Here is a 20,669-nt window from a genome sequence, read left to right on the forward strand (position 1 = left end):
CCTGGGTCAGAGGCAGAGGGGAAGGCAGATTTCTGTAGGTCACATAGCTCCTTCTCCCTTACTGTATCCTTTTTTTCCCCGCCTCTGCCCTACACCACCCACTCTAGCTTGAAAAAAACGTGAGTAGATGGTCCCTGTCCCCACCAAGGTGAAGCCACAGAGATCTGGCAAGAGTGCGGTGGGGTAGGGGCCCACCAGGCCAAGATCAGGGCAGAGGCGGGAGAAACTTGTGGCTTCTCTGGCGCCCACCCCCCTGATCTTAAAGAATCTGCCGGCAGTGCAAGAGACCCGAGTTCAGTCCCTGAGTCGGGAAGATCCCCTGGAGAAGGAAATGGCAACCCACTGCAGTATTCTTGCCTGGAGAGTTCCATGGACGGAGGAGCCTGGCGGGCTACATTCCGTAGGGTCACAAAGAATCGGACACGACTGAGCAACTAACACTTCCACTTTCCTCCTACAAGTAGTTGTCTGACCCTCAACTCCCTGCTCTGGGACTGAGTTCTAGCTGCAACATGGGACCAGTCTCAGCACTGGATCTTGAAGGTTGGAAGCAGAGCAGCAGCCTGGGGGCTGTAGGTGGTGAGGGCCCTGTGGCGGTGGGAGTGAGCCCAGAAGAGGCACCAGTTGTTCCGTGACCAATGGCCCCTGATCCTGCCTCTGAAGACACAGCTGCTGTATCCCCTGCCTCCCACACCCTGAGCGGTGTCCTCGGGCAACCCGGCCCTTCCCGGGCACTAAGTCATACTAAGCCTACCCAGCTGGCCTGTCTATCCCCAGCAGGGCACTTATGAGGCAGGCCCCCAGAAACTATAACCATAGGCCCAGAGAGGGCAGAACAGCCTGAAAACCACCCTTCCCTTCTCCCCACTCCAAGGCCAAGACCAAACTGCATGGGAGGTTTGGCCAGCCTCAACCCCACAAGGTGGTAGGCAAGGGGCCCAGCCTGAGGGACCCCTGCCTGGGACCCACTCTGGGGCACACCTCCTCTAGTAAGACCTCTTGCACCATCCTCCCCTCCCACCCAGTCTCACTGGGTTTTCCTGCCTATTCTTCCCCCCACCCCCCAACTACATATGAGGAAACTGACGCACAAGCTATGTCCCAGCTGGTTTAGGCAGAGGAGGTGCTAGGGACCTGGGTCACTGGTTGCCAGAACTTCCGGTGCCAACCACCACCCCTCTCAGAGGCACAGAAATGTGAAGGCTATCCGAACAGCTGCTCAAAGGCCACCTCTGAGTGGGCCTAGCCGGGTCCCCCCTTTCCCTCTGTCACATGGACTCCAGTCCCACCCTACACTCAAGTAGTGTAGGGGCCAGGGAAATAGATGCTTGGAGGCAATGGCATTGTAATAAAGACACTGCTTTTATTTAGTTCGATATGTTTCTATACAGAATGCAGAAAACACATCTTAAAATCATATAGAAGGAAATAAAAACACGTCAGTGGTTGGTGAACACTTGAATGTGAGATTGGCTCTCTGTCTCACAGAGTCCAAAGACCATTGCCAGCCAGGCGCTCAGGGGAGGAGGCTGCCTGCAAGGGCATTGTTGCTGTTGTTATTCTGTTCACTGCCCCATTGCCTCCTGTTGCTATGGCAACAGGCCATTCTGGGCCAGCCACGTCTCTGCATGGCAATGCCCAATGGTGGGGTTGCTAGGGGCAACGGAGCTTATTTGGAAGGCCTTTCAAAGCCCTCACCTGGAACACTGCAAATTGTTTATCTTTTTGGCGAGGTCATCAAAAAAAAAATCATCCCACCAGGTCAGACCCAGCTTGCGCTCCTGACTCTGGGGCACTGGGGGAACTCCAGCTTGCATCAGGACATGGAGGCACAAGGGCCAGTCACCACAGGTTCACCGAGCCCTCACTACAGGCTCCGCCCACCGGGGGGCACCGCTCACCCCACCTGGGCCCTGTGGGAGGAGGTGCACAGGGGAATGCCCTCCAGAGAAGGGCAGAGTGAAGACCCCTCCACTCTGACCATCCCTCCCGTCCTGAAGCAGCACACGCGAATCCTCTGCAAAACGGTCAATATGGCTTAGAAGTGGCTGCTTGACGTGCACTGGGAGCCTGGGTCCACCCACCCGCCCTTGATCATGGAAGGGACACATTATTGCAAAAGGCATTCCTCCCTAAAAGGTACCCAGAATAACTCAGACATCAAGAAGTCCTGCTCAAAACAGTTTCTTCCAAAGGAGGAGAATCAAAACTGAGTGGGTGCCCCTGAGTCACAGGACAGAGATGCGGATGGATGGACGGACGTTCTGCTAAAAAAGGCAAAAGGAGCCCCAGTGTAATTCTGGAATTTAAACCATTAGGAAAAGAAGGGGTGGGGAAAAATCAAAATGAGCAAAGCCGTCAGTCCCATGGAATCAACACTAAGAGCTTGTACAAACTGCTGTAAGCATCACCGTTTTTAATCTTTTTTTTTTTAATAAAACAATTTGAGGCTGTATAAAAACTTTAGTAAAAAATTAGCTTCGAGAGCCCACAGATTTTTTACTATGAACTATTGCTGGCACTCCTTCCCAGCCACCAGACCTTGCCCAGCTGTTCAGGCCCGAGGCCTGGGACTGGAGCGCCAGAGAAGGGGGTGATGTGGGTCAGGGTGGGGGCTGTGGACTGCTGGGACAAAGTGGCCAAGGTCAAGTGAGGAAAGAGCATCACATGACATAAAAATATTGCATCTTCACCAAAATGTCCCCCACTGAGTGTTTCAAAAACCATGATATTCCTTGGGGCAGGGGGGGAGGGGAGAGAAAAAAACCCACACACAGAAGAAGGATAAAAGAAGAGAGATTGATGTGGTCAAGTTCCTCGACCTCCCCAGCCGTCCCCACGAGCAGCTGGCCCACCCTGGAGCACCTAGGTTGGGGGCCACGGCCACCGCCGCCTCTCGGAGTCCCCTTTCCATGGAAATGAAGACCCCTTGGTGATGGGCCGCTAGCGTGCATGGGGTGGGGGTGTGGATGTCCTTGGCCTAAGAGGCCCCCTCCAGCTTCCAGCCCCTGGCAACAGTGGGACAGCAAGCCCAGCACCAGGGCCCTGGCCCCTGAGCCAGGGCCAGGAGGCCCCCAGGCGGGCTCTCTGGGGTATCAGAGCAACCAAGTTTACGTAGTGTGAAAAAATAGGATTCCTTTGATAAAAAATACTGTCCCTTGGTCTTCTCTAAGTTTGAAACACCCTGGGAGCTTATTTTTAGCAAAGCAATTTCCCATACCCACCCCCAAATGATACATACAAGTTTAGGTAAACAGCAGATTAAATGTAAAAACTTAACCTTAACATCTGAAAGTCCTTTGAATTTAATCTTTAGCTACTGTTTTCCATGTTACATCCTGCAGCTAGACACACGTGAATAGAAAAAAACAGTACAGTTAGTGTTAAAGGCAAAACGCAGAGAGCCGCCGGGAGGCCGCCCAGCACTGCCTGCGGGCTCGTTCACGGTTCCTCGCTCCCTCCATCCACCTCTACCCCAAACGGTGCTTTCAGAGCCAGCCAGCCTTCGACAAACGCAGCGAAGGATTTTCTATGAACAAACAAGAAGCTGTTAGGCAAAAAGTAAAAGGAAAAAAAATGTCCCCAAAGTCTCTCCAGCAGCTTTGGGGTTTAGGAGGACCGGAGAGGGCGGGCGTGTCCAGGCCCCGTGTGTGTGTCAGTGTGTGCTAGGTCAGGTGTCGGCTCCCAGTGGGCGATGGTCTGCAGGCCACCGGTCTCCAGACAACACCGTGTTTTCTCCAGGGCCCTGCCCTACCCCTACCTCCACCCAGGCGCTTGTGGGTTAAGGGGGCACGTAGGGAGGGGGCGACCGGTAGGGGGTCATGTTCTTGGGCCGGGAGCCCTTGCCCTCCATGGGGGCTGTGAAGGGCGGCGGGGGCTGGTAGGGCGGCGCGCTGGGATCCTCATCCCGCAGGGGCGCGTACTCTCCCACGGTGTCCTGGTTCAGGGGAGTGGTCTCGGGCACGCTCTGGTTGGGGTACTCGGGAGGGGGGAGGGGGGCTTTCTCCTCCTGCAGGATCAGCGGCATGCTGGAGGAGGGCGGGGGCTTGGAGTCATCCAGCTCGTCTGCAAAGATGATGGGCACCCCCTTCTTGATGAAGGTGGCTTGGTCCTCCAGGGTGAGCTTGCCCTTCCGCTTCTTGCGGTAGCAGATCATGGCAATGATGCCCGCGATGAGCAGGATGGCCGCCACCACCACGGCCGGGATGACCGTGTGCAAGTACACGTCGTCCTCGCTGCTCTTCTCAGGGTCCCGGTCTGGCACCTCCGTGGCTGGTGCCTCTGAGGGCACCCTCCTGGGTGGCGCCACTGGGACAAACTGGAGATGCCGGCAGCTGCCGGAACCCGTCACTGCGATGCTCACGGCCTGAAAGTCGGGCTCCAGTGCGTTGGCGAAGGCAGCTCGAGGCCTCCCGTCATCCTCGGCGATCCTCCGGCTCAGCGCCGTGATCTGCTCCTTGGGGCAGGGCTCCAGGGGCAGGGTATTGTTGGTCCACTCCACCACGATGGAGCCCCGGGTGATGTTCTGCAGGGTGATGGTGCTGCAGTTGCGGTCCCCGAAGGCAAAGGCCAGCTTCTTCACCAGGGCAATCTTCTTGTGAATGTCGTTCGTCACGGCTGCGGGGTCACCTGTCAACTTGGCCTTGAAGCGTGCGGGAGCCTTGTCCCCTTGCGGGCGCTTGTGGACATGAATCTCAAAGGCGTCCACCGCCGACAGGCCCCCCTTGTCCGTGGCGTGCATGAAGTACTCGTGCTTGCCCACGTGGCTGCTGTCTGGCAGGCCATACATGAGCTGGCTGTTGCTGTTGAACTGTACCCACGACTTCTCGCCTACCAGCTGCTGCTCCCGAAGCTTCAGGGTCAGCTTCAGCTTATCAGTGGTGGTGTCCTCATTGTCGTAGAAGGTGTCCGACGGGATCTTCACCTCAAAGTAGGTGCCGACCCAGGCATCTACCCTGTCGATGTGGTTCTTGAGCTCCGGGCGCTGGTTGGGCTCCCCTCCACGGGGCACCCCGCTGGTGGTGGTGCGGATGCGCGTCGGCGGGGAGGCGGTTTCCAGTCTGGTGATGGGCGCCTTGGTGGTGCCCCGGGGCACTGGTCGGGGTGTCCGCGGCTTCTTGGTCGGCCTTCGAGTGGTGGTGGTGGAGGAGTCAGTAGAAGGTGTGGCTGGTCTGGGTGTAGACACTCGTGGCTTCTTGGTGGTTGTCGTGGGAGGGGTGATGACTGCCGTGGGCTCCACGTAGCCAGGAATGGTCATTGTTGGGCGGATCTGGCCAGGAACTGTGGTGCCAGCTTCTGACACCCGAGTAGGCTGGATGGGGCCAAGGGTTGGGGTCTGAATAATGGCACCTCGAGTCCGAATGGTGACTGTGGGCCTCCCAGGAACAGGGTCCCTGACCGGAGGAGCCATGGTCTCAGTTGGAGGAGCAATGGCTGGAGACGTGGGGGTGGGCACAATTCTGGATGGTGGCTCTTGGATGGCTGTGGTAGGGGGCCCAATGGCTGTGACAGGCGTGGGTGTGGCATGGATCTGCCTCCGGATGCGTTTGGGGAGAGGGGGTTTCTTGTTGGCGATGTGCCAGCCCACTACGGGGTACCCGAGCTGGGCAGACATGGCACCCTCCCTGGCAGGGACCTCCACGCCACGAATGTCAGGCACACTATTCTGGTTCAGGGCGCAGCCCAGCTTCCAGGAGAGCAGGGCCCCGTTCTCCACCACCTTCTTTGCATTGCCTGGGCCTGCCATGAAAGCCGACATGTCAAACAGCCTGTTGTTCACCACGGGCACCAGCTTCATGTTGTGCAGCTCCACTTCGGAGAAGCCCCGCATCCGGTGCAGCAGGTCGATCCTTTGCTTTGGGGTCATCTTGGTGAGGTCAGCATCCAGAATGACTGTCAGGACGGTCACGGGCTCATCGGCAGCACAGACTGAGGACACCACCTCGCCGGGGTCCGGTGAGGCTGCCCTCACCGACTGCGGCTCGCTGTGGTCTTCAGGGTAGACCTCGATAGAGAACACGCTGGAAGTCTGGGGGACGTGGCTCCCGTTGGCCTCCAGTCGTGCAGCGCTGACTGAAATGTAATGCACCCCCTTATCGGTGTCGAGGGGGAGACCCTCCAGGGTGTGGCTCTGCGGGTCCCAGTGCAGCCAGGTTGGTAAGGCCTCCTTCCCCGCGGCTGATACCTACGAGAGACATCGGTGTGAGTTAGTCGCTACGCTCACTGCATCACGTGATCACAACAGTTAACCAGGGACCTAGCCTGTGGGGCAGGCCTGAGGTACAATTCAGAATTCCTGATGGAGGAACCACCTCCGCTTCACCTGTCACAAAAGACTGGGGCCGCCCGGTGGGCTAGCGTGGAAGGCCAATGACTCGCCCAAGATGGTCACACAGTGGAAGGATGGCAGTGCTGGCATAGGACTGATGCCGCAGAGCTCAAGCGTGTTGCAGGCTTTTACACCAGTGACATGCCTGCCACCTGCTCACCCACTCTGCCTGCAGGATCCAGCCCGAGGGTCTCCTTCCTCAGCACTCCTTTTCACCCTCACCTCAGACTTCTCCCCTGGCCCTCCACAGACACCACAACTTTGCTGACGTCCTACGCTTGGCCTGGAGTGCCTTTCCTGCCCAGAAGCAGAAACACAGTGGGGTGCAGGGACAGCTCAGTGCCCCCAAGTGACTCATTTTACAAATGCCACGCTACATTCCTGTGCGGTGGGACACATCTGGTTAGCTGTAGCTGATGTCCCCGTTAACCCTGCTTTTCAAATCTCAAGCAAAACTGCAATGCCCAGAGAGAGGGGAATGGAAACAATGGCTCTAAGAAGAATGTTTACCAAAGGCATCCCAAAGACCTCTGGTCTCTCTGAGAGAGAGTTCTGTAGTAGGCTTCGTTTGGGAAATACACGGAGCTCACCTCTGCCCTCAGAAAGCCGGAGCACAGAAGCAGGCCTCGGGAACTCATCCCCTTTTCCACCCAGCAGCACCTCCCAGACTTATTTCAGGGCCGAAATCCTCTTCCACTGCGACGTGACTGGTACTACATAAAGCCCCCCAAGGGAATGCCACCATAAAAACTTCCTCCGTCAGCTGATGAGAGGGAAACGAGACTCACCTCTTGTCCAGGCCCCACCTGTGACTCCTCTCACCTTTGGGAAATACCTGCTCCTGCCCCCCGTGCAAGAAAGGGGGGATCCAGTCTGTGGTCTGCCTCAAGGCACTCAGCTCTACTGTCCTGTCTATCCAGCGCAGAGACACGCTGGCCAACAGACGGTATGTCTCACTGCCAGCCTCAACCCAGGGACGGTCCTTCGTGGTCACTGCTTCTCAGGAGAGGGACACCTTGGCAGGCTTCCCTCCCTGTGGCAGGAAGGCCAGAGCTATGCCTGCTGGGTTCCCCAGGGGCCCTTGTTCCTGAGGCTTCCTCCTCCTAATTAGCCAGGTGGCTACATGACTGGGGAAGAGACCCTGAACTTGTACCTACTCTTCCCAGCCGGGCCCCAGGTGGACGTCCACGTGGCACGCCATTCCATCAGCCTCATCAGAGACCCGAAGTTTACCCCGCTTATAAACAGATTTCCCACCTTCAGCAAACAAACCATGAGAAGACATGTAACATTATTAGGAGCTGCCCTTTACTGATTGCTCTCTGAACCATGGAGTTCACTGAGCGTCTGTGAACACATTCCATCTAATTACTGTACCCATCAAGGATTACCCATCTCATCACTCACCATGCACTGCAAACGCAGTCAATATCAGAAATATATTTTACTGTATACAGTTATATACAGTAAAATACATACTATATAACTGTATAGTTATTTTACTGTAAACACAGGTGTCTTCAAATCCATGGAAAATACTAAATATATTCTTCCCTTATGATCTTTTTAGCTACAAAAATACTTATTACAACTGCTTGGACTTAAAAACCTATGCTTTAAATTTTTTCAGTTCATATATGCTAAATACAAAAACTGCCACATCCACATATAAACATGTAAAGCAAAGGCTGAATGATCCAGATCTGCGAAAAATGTGAAGCAAAGGTGTAAGGCCAAATGGAGTAGTCAGGGGACCATGAGATGTTTCCCAGGGGTGCGGGAGGGACTGCGGTGCTGAGAGGAAGACAGTGGCTGAGCCAGGGTGTAGACCCAGCTCTCCGACTACCCACGGCCATTTCTCCTAATCCCACTCCATCCCGATGATCACCACTGGGATGACAGCACACCTGCAAGACAGAAAAAGGAGAAAGGGAAGGCCAGATGGAGCTCTGGGTGAAGTCAGCCAAGCAGGAGCCACCTGTAGAGAAGATGGAACAGGGGCAAGAGAGACCAGGAGAGGCTCCAGGTGGCTGCCAGGCGGCTAGCCTCAGTGGTCGGGCAGTTAGGCCTGCCCCCAGCCCTGCGTGTCCCAGCAGCACAGATGAGTGAGCAGTCCCAGTGCTTCTTCAAGTCCGTCTCGGTTATGTAAGAGCAGTCTATGACAGAGAAGGGCACCCACCTCCTCAAGCCACCCTGCCTGCTCGCTTCTCGTTCTGCTGACCCCAAGAGCCACAGTTCTGCTGTCAGACATTTCCAGGGAATAAACCCAGGTTGGCCAAGACTCCCCACACGGCCAGTCTTCTTTAGACTATGCCAAGTAACATTTTAACATGTTAATAATGTATTAACATAAATAACAAACATGAAAGAAAACCCCAGGTTTTACCAAAAAGCAAGTTATAATGCTCAATCTCAAACCAGGAGATGGAAGAGCAGACTGTGTAGCTTTATTTTGGTTATGGAAATGAATTCTTTCACTATGATCTACCCTCAGCTTTATAGATACGTGGCGTAAGCCAAGTCAGAAAAACAGAGCCAAGTCACTCCAACCTGCACCTGCCTTCCCTTCTGCAAATTCTCGCTCCTCAGAGTCCCGGAGCCCTGACCAGAGGGCAGGTGTTCTCCCCGGATCTACAGCCCTAAGGCAAACAATCCCCAGTGTCGTGGGTCCTTCTCCAACAGGAAGGAGAGGTACTAACATGCACAGACTGAAGTCCATGCATCTCTGAGCGTCTTGGTGCTGCAAACATCAGATCCAGGCCGCACTCTGGCTGGCACTGATTCATTTGCCACAGGAAGCAAAACAAATCCAAGTTCCACAAGAAACCTAGCCAAGACACAGGTAAGCTGGCACCTCTGCATTTTCAAGGCCATTTTAGGGAAAGTCCCTGAACTGGGAAGTCTGAACATACCTGATGGCCTGGCAGTGTCCACATCCCCAAGGATTCCACCAGCTGCCCCTCCCTCTCAAGGGCCCTCAGTCGAGGAAACGCTCTGAGATGCAACACCTGCTCTACCTTGACAAAGCAGGAGACCCCCTCCGAGTCCACGGGAACTCCAGACATCCTCCCCAGCTTTCAAAACTTCCCAGTTCCAGACCACTTTTCCTCTTAGGGCCTGAGGGTGGAGCAGGATATGAAAGTTCCTTCTCAGAGACACAGCGCCCGTGACAAGCCAGGACTCATCTCTATAATAACACCCTACCCAAGGGGAAGCCCCATCTTCAGGAGCTCTTGGCTGACTCCCAGCTCCAGATAGTCTGAGGCTTCATCCAGCCTCAGTTTTCTCATATCTAAAAACAGGGGGAAGATGCCAACCTTGTATGATCACAGGGCCAGGCACACGCTGGACTCTGCCAGTGCCGGTTCCCTGCCCACCCCTCTGGGCTGAGGGAGGACACAGCACACATTGTGAGGCTCACAGCCACAGGAATGGGTCCAGGGCGTGTCCAGGCTCCACTCCCCTATCGTCCTGCCCAACTGGCCTCAGACCCAGCAGACACTGAGGCCTTGTCTTCCTGTTCATAGCCCAAAGCAGAAACTCAAAGCATCAAAGGAGAGCGGAGAGGCCATAGGAAGAGGAAGTCAGGGCCCTCTAAGGGAAGCAGGCCAAGGCTGGGGACCCTCAGGGACTTGCTTACCTGTTAAGACCTGTTTGCTAAGAGTGGATGAAAACATCGAGGGGGCATGGGGGTGGGGAGAACCCACTGTCAGTGACAGCCCACAGCCAGCACTCCTTCCTCCAAGTCTAAAACAGGTGCGACTGATCCCGGCCCATTTGCACATGAGATTCTGACTATCCTCGGAATCCTTCGTTTACGGGCACAGAAATTTCTGTGCTCACTGTACTGTAGCCAGTCACGACTAACCCCTGAGAGCTGCTAGGCTCTGCCGTTCCTAGGCAGGCAAGAAGCAGGAATCAGAGCTGCGTGTGAAGTGCTCACAGCAGCAGGACCTGCATTTAGGGTGACAGGCTGTCCTGGACATGGAACTCCCCCAGGGTTTCGAGTCACCCAGCCCTCTCCCCCCACCCTACTAAATACCAGCACAGCCTGAGAGTTGTGGAATGCAAGGCCTGCTGACTTTCTAAAGCAGCCACCTTGGAAAGGAGACCTCAGGCAATGGGAACAGGAGGCAGAAACTGCAGGAGGAAGCCTGACTTGACATCACAGGCTCCAGATCACAGGTCACCCAGAAAGAGCCAGAAAACTTGTCAGTGTCAGCAACCCTCAGAGAGACCATGCTTCTGAGATGTAAGGTAAGCTCGGCACAGAGGAAAACAAGATTTTGAACAGCGATACACCCAGTTTTATAGGTCTTGATCAAAAACATTGGAATCAAATCACTGAGTCAAAATCACAAAACCTGAGCAGGCCCACAAGGAGTTCTAAAGACTACCTGCCCTGTGATGCCCGCAGTTAATCACCATGACCAAGGACTGGAGAACTACCAAATGGGAAGGTTTTGGTCATGCCTCAGCCTATACTAGCAAATGACTAGTAACTGACTTCCTGTTCAGTTCTCAGACATTCTCTCCAATTGCTTATCTGGTGCTTTCTCTTACACAGTAAGCCTGCCAAGCACGCAGTATGAAAAAAGACCTGTGTTAAACACCATGCGACATACGTGGAGTCTCTCACCCCAAGTCAGTATCCTTCCACACCTAGAAGAACAAATGGGCAGAGGAGCTTCTATTACTTCACCCTTCATCAAAGAGCAGGTGTCTGCCCACAGTCTGGGATGCAGAGCTAGGCAGAACTGAAAGACAAAACTGAGGAGTTGGACTCTCACCAGGGCCTAATTAATTCTTATGATCACTGCCTCCTAAAACCAAGAAAACCTAAGTTTTATCATTCAGAACCCACTAAGTGGTATCTTATCCATCCAGGTATTACAGGACTTATAAACGACAAGCAGAGACTCCAGAAAGATGGATGAGCACTTCCATACTCATGTCACTTGGAGGGGCTGATGACAGCCAGCAGAGAGGGATCTTAAGAATTAAGTATAATCAAGAAACTTCTCCTCATTCGGTGAGAAGTCCCTGACACTACAAACATTTTGCAGGGTCCTCTGGCACCTTCCAACCAACACCTTGAGCCAGGACAGTCCCAGGGGACTGGCCTGGGCCCTTCCCTGAATACCTAACCGATGTTCCAGCAGAGGGTGTTCTCAGGGGCCCATTTCACAGAGGCACAAACTGCTGCCCTGTGACACCACACTGCTTGGGCCTCTGAGCAGCCTGCCTGGCTAAGCCCCTGCCTTCCCTCAGACCTGCTCACTGGTTCCTGGACCCTTCAGCCCTTCTCCCCTCAGAAAAGCTACAGACCACCTGTCTGTGGCTGGGAACCACAGGCAACACCCTGAAGGTACTGGCACATGAAGCGACTGTGCGGTGGGCTCCTGTGCTGCTCGGGGTGAAGGAAACAGTCCTTCTGATGGACTCAGCTTCCAGTTTCTGGGCCCCCGCCCCCGCCATGGCACTGACTCAGATTCAGGGTGAGCCTGTATCTGGCTGTGGACTACGACAAAAAGACAAATCTGCTCTGCGGCCAAGCTCAACTTCTGCAAATGATGCACATGGGCAGTCACATGGCTAGGCTGTGGGGAGATGGCACATGTCAACAGGAAGAGCCTCTGACTGGAGGTCAAAGGGCCAAGGCTTTGCCCCCACATAGGGGAAGGAACCAGGGTGGACACACTTTGCTTTGCTGAAACATGATCATTGGTCCTGTTGCATGACATTCAAAGCTCACACCAGAACACGTCCAATGCCACAAAGGCCAAGGCCACGGGATCACATGTTGAACACAACTTGTCCAGCCTAATCGGTGACCCTCTGGTCTGAACTACAAAGCATTTTACCTGATATTAACTGTTCTCATCTGAAAAAAAAAAAAAACACAAAAATTCATCATTTTCCTCCCAAAGTAAGGGACAGCTGAGCATAACTATAGCCACTAGTAAAATTCTCAGAATCAGCCTGTCAATCCCAAGCCCTGAGATCAACCATTTCACTCTGTCGTGTTCTTTCCGTCATCGTCAGTAATTTTTTTTCCCCCTAAAACATAGAAGCCTATATATTCAGTAAGTATTTGAGCTGATGTGTCTGGGCAAATGCCATTCTGACGACCCACCCCCAAGGATGCCTTCCTTCGCCAACCCGCATTTCCCGGTGTGCCCTGTTCACAAGGGAGCCATTCAGAGCCAGGGAACACCCACTTGAGGCAGGAAGAAACTGCAGTTCATCTCACGCAGGCGGGGTGGCCGCAAAGCTCTCAAGCATCCAAAGAAATGCTCCTTTCATGAGCTCCCCTTCCTGGCCAAAAAGAGTGGCCATTGTTCTGCGGGTAACAATTGGGGGCCGATGCCAGCAGCTGAGAGCACAGTCCCAGGAAGGGCTGCTCCCAGTCTGCCGACATCTTGGGCTGGGAGAAATTCCACATTGTCTCCAGACAAGGAGGCTGAAGGGAAGCAGCAATGAAAAGCCATCCTCGAGGGCACTACCAAAATGAGACATCTGAGGGGGGCCGCAGAGGGGCAGCCCAATCGTTCTCTGAGACGCAAAGACTTCTGATCGCCAAGGTCTTGCCATATAATCACCTTCCTCAGCCAGTCCTGCTTGCGTGCATGCTCAGTCACTTCGGTCGTGTCCGACTCTCTGCAACCCCACGGATTCTAGCCTGCCAGGGTCCTCTATCCATGGAATTCTCCAGGCCAGAATACTGGAGTGGGTTGCCATGCCCTCCTCCGATGGATCTTCCCGACCCAGGGTCTGAACCCATGTCTCATGTCTCCTGCATTTGGCAGGCAGGTTCTTTACCACTAGCGCCACCTGGGAAGCCCTCAGCCATTCGTACACTCACTCAAGTCAGAGGACAGGCGCCCTTAGGGAGCCGGCGCCAATCCTGAGGGAAGTCAGGAGGGTCCCTTACACTATGGCCTACTTGGAACAGCTTTGGATCTGCTCAGCGAAGGCAAAGCTGGCTTCTGTGGGACCTCTCCCCATAGGACCTGACAAATCTGCCTGCGTTGGGGTGGAGGAAAAGGGCTCCAATGCTGAAACTGAGCCTGAAAGAGGCGGCTGTACCCATGCTGACAGAACAGAAAAAGAGCCAGCGGCCTGCGGTGGGTCCTGAGCTTGGCGTATCTGTGGGGCAGAAAGGGGCCGCTGTGCTGAGACATGGCACGCACAAGGCAAGGGGAGAGGGGAGGCCAGAAGCCAGATCAAACACCCTCCTAAGTGCAGGGGGGTGGGGAGGCCTGTTCTGAGCAGATTCTAGCTTTACAAAGATGGCTCTTGCCTCCGTATGGAGAACAGACTGAGGGGTTAAGAACGGAGGCAGGGCGCCTGGGAAGAGGTGAGCGAGTGCTACTTTGGCTGATAGTCATGTTGATGGACATGACTTGGAGGTCACCCCAACAAGGCTCCTTGGGACCAAGATCTGAAATGTTCCTCACATACCCAAGAATATCGGGCAACCATTAAAAGTTACACTCCCAAAGAATACTTAAATGACAAAGGAGAAAAACTCAAAAGTACAGTGAATGAATAAAAGGTTAAAAAGTATGATTTCAGGTCTGTCTAAAATGTCTGTGTGCCTATGTGACATGGATACTTGTTGATGAATGCAGAAAATGATGTACAAGTATGTTATTGGTAGGAACCACCAGAGTTTTTTTTTTTCCTCCCTTTCCTATAGATTTATACATTGTTATTTTAACAGTATGAAAAAAACTCCCTTACTGTAAAGACTTTTCAATCCTGTTTTACACATGGGGAAACCAAAACTCCAAGAATGAAGTCAAGCTTTCTGAGTTTTTTTAAGATTTTTTTTAGACCACTTTTAAAGTCTTCATTGAATTTGTTATAATATTGCTTCTGTTTTCTGTTTTGGTTTTCTGGCGGCAAGGCATGTGGGAACTTAGCTAACCAACCAGGGATCGAATCCACACCCCCTGCATTGGAAGGTGAAGTCTTAACCACTGGACCACCAAGGAACTCCCTGAAGTCAGACTTTCTGATCTGATTCCCACCCCACACAACCCTGATGTTAAGACTGTTTGGGACGAAGAGTCACACACTTTCATCTGTTTTTCTACAGGTTAATCAGCTACTAAATGGTCTGCTTTCCACAGATAAATACGCTCAGATAAAATCCTGTTTTCCTAATAAAATCTCTTTGCTCCCCTGGTGAGTAAGCCTGTTAAACCTCTCTCTGCCAGCTACAGCAAATAGCCAGCTCACTGTATCAACTCAAGGCAACTCTGGTCAAGACTAATCCATGTACAACATTCCAGTGGCCAACAAAACAAGGGTAATCGATCACTACAGGGTTTGGATATTCTGAAGATGAAATGTGATGCTGGGTAAGAGATGTATTTCCAAAAATGCCATTCTTCATCTAATAGTGAGACTAGAATCTGGCTTACTGGGCTATTATGAAGATTACATGGAAATCTTTTGCAGAGACTCAACAAGCTAGAAGGAGCTAGATGGAAGTGAGCTAGGATCTTCAGAAGTATGTCTACCTCTGAGAACACGAGGCCACCCTAGGAGCAAGCTGTGACCTAAAGAGAGGCGGCCAAAAGGGAAAGGAAGAGAGCACAAGGAGGGCCAGGTGAGGAGTGAACCTGCCCAGATTCAAGGGGCAGAGGCACACTTCTCAGTGGAAAGAGTGGTATGGAACTTGTGACCATTTCTAATCTAGATGCCCGGGGTTTGTGGGTCAGAGAGGGGCGAGCTGGTGAAGACTCATCAGAGCCCCACTCTGCTTTGACCAACGGAGTACAAAGGAAGTTCCAAGCCCAGGCCTTAAAAGATGGGCAGCTTTCACTTCCTATATCTTGGAATACTCCGTCTTCCAAGGAATACCTGTACACAGGTACAACCCAGCTACTGTCCCTGTGAGGAAATCCAAGCACTGTGGAAAGGTCTACATGGGGAGAAAACGAAGACTCTGATGGGCAGCCCCAGCTAAACTCCTCGTCAACAGGCAGCACCACCTTGCCAGCTATGAGTGAACCATGCTGGAAATGGATCCTCCAGGCCCAGGCGAGCCACTCCAACTAGTGTGGCAGAGATGAGATCCCCAGATGAGATCTAAAGCCCTGAATTCTTGGCCACGAAATTGTGAGCAAAACAAATCGGCTGTTTCAAACCACTGTTTTTGATGCTTTAAATATACCAATAAATCTCCAGAACACTATGTGTAAGTAGAAGTCTAAGTACAAAACCGATATAAAAACTACCATAACGAAGTACAGATCTTGGAATATTTCTAATTCATATTCAAGTCATGTCTCTGAGGAAAGTATGCTATAGGGCAAGGGTCAGAAAACTATGGCCATGAGTCAAATCTGGGCTGCCATCTGTTTTTGCACAACCCATGAGCTTGACATATTTTTTGCCATTTTTAAACAATTGCTGGGGGGGATCAAAAGAAGATACAGCATTACTTGACATGTGAAAATTATATGAAAGCATAACTTCAATTTCAGTAAAGTTTTTAAAAGTACAGTTTTACTGGAACAGAGCTACGAGCATTCATGTGCAGTGTCTGTGACTACTTTCATACTGCACTGGCCAAGTTGAGGAGTTGCAACAGAAACCGTACAGCCAGCAAAGCCAAAAAAATACCTACTATCTGACTTTTTAAAAAGTAAGTGTGCTGACCTCTGCTCTAGGAGATGCTCATAGCCTGAGGGGTATACCCCACCCACCCACCCAGCCAACTTGCAAACTCACTCAGGAGCTAGGGGAAATTCCATAACCCTAAAGGGATGGTCCTTCTTCACACAGAAGCTTCCTGTTGCACCAAATTTCCATCCTTCACTGGCCATCACTCTTCTGTTACATAGATCTCAGGTTTCCTTGTTCTCTGGGTTGCTTGAGAACAAAGGAGATGAGGCGAGGCTGAAATTTATGTACTAATTTTGGGTCTTAAGGAACCGAATATATTAGTAAACATAGAACACCCAAGCACAGCAAAACTCTTTGATATTTACTTATACCTTATATTTAAAAAAATATTTTCAAAGCATTTAAAAGTTCCATATTTCTTGAGTTTAATCCCATGGTTAATGAAAGGAGACTGCTTCCTTATACACAAGCCCTTCCACCAAATCCCTAACTTGATGACCAAAAAAATCTTCCAGAGAACAGATGTAAAAGCTTTTTAATAGTAACACTCTCAAAACGGGAGTAAGAATAAAGGTTTTGGATGCTACTCTGAGGAACATGGGGACCCTCTAGTGAATGTCAGCAGCTGTCCCTCTCTTAAGGAAGGAACACTTAACAGGGCCTGAAAGAACTGCGCTCAGAAATGCCAGAAAATTGAAAAACTAAACCAACTAAAATAACCTAAAACTAACACTAGAATCAAAACTAAACTGCAAGATGAGAATTCTTCCTCAGTTACAGCTTCTATCCAGTCTCACCTTGATGACTTCTCCATTGGAGGCAATTAAATCTGTTGGAATGGTCACTCGAAATGAGCGTCCAACGACAGCCGTGCCATCAGGAATGCCAACCACCGTGGGAACAGCCTCGTGGAGGTCTGAGAGTACTGAGTGCATGGACGCTTCGAGCTGGTTCTCCCAGTCCCTGACGGCCTCCGAAGGTTCACTGGGCCAGTGGGACTGAGTCACGGCCACGGACAACAGAAGGAGAAAGGTCCTCCCCCAGAGGGGAAGCAACAGCGCCGGGCCCACAGACATCCTCATCCCCGGCTCGAGTCTGTTCAGGCAGGTGAGTCTCTCCAAGAAGGGAAATAAGCGATGTGATCCCAGAACTGGGTCCTCACCCTCTGCACGCCTGCTCCATCCCAGAGCACCCAGAGCCTGAAAAAGAAGAGGACGAGACTCAGACTTCAGCAACTTCCATGGTTTCCAAGTTGAGCACAGGCAGTTAATACCCTCTAAGTGTTCCTGCCCAAAATATCTACCCTGAGTTGGATTAAGTCTCCCCCCGTATGGCCCAGGGTGAGAGCCACCAGCTACACGTGGCTCCTGAACACTGGAAACGTGGCTGGTCCATTGAGTATAAAACACACAGCAGATTCTGAAAACTAAGTATAAAAAAGGAATGTAAAACATCTCATTAATACCCTAAAAATATTGATTACACATTGAAATATTTTGGATATAAAAACATCTAATATAGTTAAATAACTATTAATAAATAGTACATAATAAAAATATTAAATACATGATTAAAATTAACTCCACCTGCTTATTTTTATTTTTTTCCATATGGCCACCAGAAAATATTAAATGACACAGGGGATCACATCATTATATTTTTGTTGGGCAGTGCTGCTCTATACCTAACTTCCAATTTATAGGAAACACGGGCCATGAAGACACAATCAGACAAATCTGGAAGGTATGACAGGACCTTCTACAAGATAACTGACCTGGTCTTTCCAAATGCTGACACCTCTAATTATAAGGGGACTATTCTAGATTTAAAGACTGCAACCAGATGCAGTGTGTACATCTTGACTGGATCCTGGACTGACTTTGCTTTTATTTTTTATTGAAGTACAGTTAAATTACAATGTTAATTACTGTTGCACAGCAAAGTGGCTCCGTTATACGTGTATGTACATTCTTTTTCATATTCTTCTCCATTATGGTTTACCACAAGATACTGAATACCATTCCCTGTGCTATTCAGGAGGGCCTTGTTTATCCATTCTATACATACCAGTTTGCATGCGCTAATTCCAAACTCCCAATCCAACCCTCTGCCACCCGCCACCAGCCTGGTAACCACCACATCTTCTGTGTCCCTGATTCTATTTCTGGTTCACAGATAGGTTCATTTGTGTTGGAGTTACTTTTTTTTTTTTTTTGGAGTTACTTTAAAAAAAAAAAAAGAAAGAAACACACACAAGACCAGCTTCCAAAGGGATAACTGACCAATTCTGTATGTGGGCTGGAGATTAAATTTATTGTTAATTTTCTTAGGTGAAATGATGGCAGTGTGGCTTGACAACGTCATCCTCAATTCTGAAGTATTTAGAGATGAAGTGTTAAAAATCTCTGCAACTCATTTTGAAATGGTCCACTGGGGAAAAAAACATGTGCAGGTATACAGAGATAAGACAATATGGCAAATACCACATATACTTTTGGAAAAACTGAAATACCAAGTATTTGCACAGAGGAGTGTGGCCAACTGCCCAATTCTTACACCCCCAATACTGCCTATATTTGCACTCAGTGCTACTGAACAAAATTGACTTGAACTCTCTTACCCCCACCCCCAATAGTGCCTAAAACCCTACACACTGTCTCCTGTCTGCCATACCAGCTTCAAGCAGCTCATGACCTCACTGTGGGGCTTTCTGGGTGCCCACAGATGTTCACAACCATCACAAGCAATTTCCCATTCTGAAAAAGGAAGAAACCCTGCCCTGAGCCAAGCTGTCTCGGGGCCACGTGATACTTTCTGACGTGGGTAATGAAAAGTAAATAAAAACGCTGAAGAAAACAAGGTCACTGAAACAGCCAGCATACTCTAAAGTCAGTGTAAGTCCAAGCCAAAGCCAAAAGGATTTTTTCAATGTTGATTTTGCTATTCCTGTTCTTATTTTTTGAACTAAAATTCATGAGACAAAAGCCAAGAAAGTTTAACAATCCTGAGGGTTGGAAGTCCTATCCTACCAAACTAAGACTTATCACAAAGCTACTCTATCAGGTGGGGCAGAGGAGACAGTGGACTGCGGAACCAGTGAAAGTGGAAGTTGTTCAGTTGTGTCCAACTCTTTGCAAACTCATTGACTACAGAATCCATGGAATTCTCCAGGCCAGAATACTGGAGTGGGTAGCCTTTCCCTTCTCCAGGGGATCTTCCCAACCCAGGGATCAAACCCAGGTCTCCTGCACTGCAGGCGGATTCTTTACCAGCTGAGCCACCAGGGAAGCAGAGGGAGAACCAAAACCAGCTCACAAAGATGTTCAAAGGCGCCAGGACAAGTGGCCGTCTATGTAGAAAAAAAGTTAGGTTCTTCTGTCCTTTCTCCATCGAAAATCTCCAGGTGGATTAGATACACAGATGTAAAAAGAACTCTGAAATTTTTAGAATATAGTAGAATATCAGCATAAGGAAGGAATTCACTTTTAAAAAATATCCAAAAACACAAAACTTAAAAGAAAAAGACAAATTGGACTTTCACTTCTAAGAATATGAAGGAGGTGTATTTCTCCTTAGTTTCCCACTAAATACAAGGTAAAATTCTAGACACTATATATATATAAATAAATGAGACTTTTTTAAAGATGAGACTCTTAAAAAAAGTTGAGACGGCAGAGCAGCTAGGGACCCCAGGATTCAAGGAATGATAAAAGTAGGGAGCTCCCTGCGTCTTCTCTTTGACTCATATATCCCACAATTGGGAGCTGAAGAAGCTGGCAACCCAGAAATGCCAACAGATGAAGCAAAAAACATCCCAACAAAAGTCTGTTCTCTTTAGCCAAAGGAGCAGGAAGGGGGTAGGCTAGCAAGACAGAAAACGTTTAGACAATAACAGCTCTATTCGAGCCAAACACCACAGAAAGAAACTGTGGCCCTACTCCTACCCATGCTGGCAAAGGCCAAGTGGGGAGCCTAGACTTCCACCCTCAGGAGGCTGTAATAAGACGCCCTAACATCTCCACTGGGGAGGGCACTGGGACTTTCATCCCCACTGGCCAGGAACAATGCACCGCCCTCTTCCTCCAGCCTCATGGTATCAGTGGAGACTACTTGGGAACCTAGACTTCTATATATTCCCACCCAAGTAATAAGCAGCAGCCTCTTCTTCCCCGCTGGATGGTGTCAGGGGAGGACTTTGTAAGTTAGAACTTTATAATCACTGCTCAGCAGTGGCGAGGCCTACAGAACTAGAACTCGAGATCTTTGCTGCAGTGTTCAGGCTTTTCTCTAGTTATGGCAAGCGGACCCCAGGGTGCGTGGGCTTAGCAACTGCATTTCAAGGGCTTAGGTGCCCCATGGCCTGAGGGATCTTATTTCCCAGACCAGGGATCAAACCCAAGTTCCCTGCATCGGAAGGTAGATTCTTAACCACTGGATCACCAGGGAAGTCCCCATTTATGTAACGTTCTTGAAGTGACAGAATTTTTTAGAGAACAGATTAGTGGTTGCCAGGAGTTAAAGAGGGAGTTAGGACAGGAAGGAAGTAGATGTGGATCTGAATGGTGATGAAAAGGTTCTGTATTTTGACTGTACAAACATCAATATCCCACTTGTAATGCTGTAATATTATTTAAGATGTTATCAGGGGGGGAAATATGTATGGGTAAAGGGCATACAGGATCTCTCAGTATTATTTTTA

General features: G+C 50.5%; 1 protein-coding gene across 6 annotated transcripts in view; it reads right to left on the bottom strand.

Moving 5' to 3' along the window:
* Positions 1-1,343: 1,343 nt before the first annotated feature.
* Positions 1,344-20,669, bottom strand: part of DAG1 (dystroglycan 1) — a 48,851-nt gene continuing 29,525 nt past the window's right edge. For all 6 annotated transcript variants that reach the window (XM_065933698.1, XM_065933697.1, XM_065933700.1 and 3 more), the window contains 2 exons: positions 16,768-17,169; positions 1,344-6,184 (listed from right to left, as the gene is read on the bottom strand). In XM_065933698.1, the coding sequence (XP_065789770.1) occupies positions 3,782-6,184; positions 16,768-17,052 (2,688 nt within the window). In that variant the 5' untranslated portion in view covers positions 17,053-17,169 and the 3' untranslated portion in view covers positions 1,344-3,781. The remainder of the gene's footprint in view (positions 6,185-16,767; positions 17,170-20,669) is intronic.

The sequence above is a fragment of the Muntiacus reevesi genome, chromosome 4, assembly GCF_963930625.1.
Source record: "Muntiacus reevesi chromosome 4, mMunRee1.1, whole genome shotgun sequence".
NCBI classification, from domain to species: Eukaryota; Metazoa; Chordata; class Mammalia; order Artiodactyla; family Cervidae; genus Muntiacus; species Muntiacus reevesi.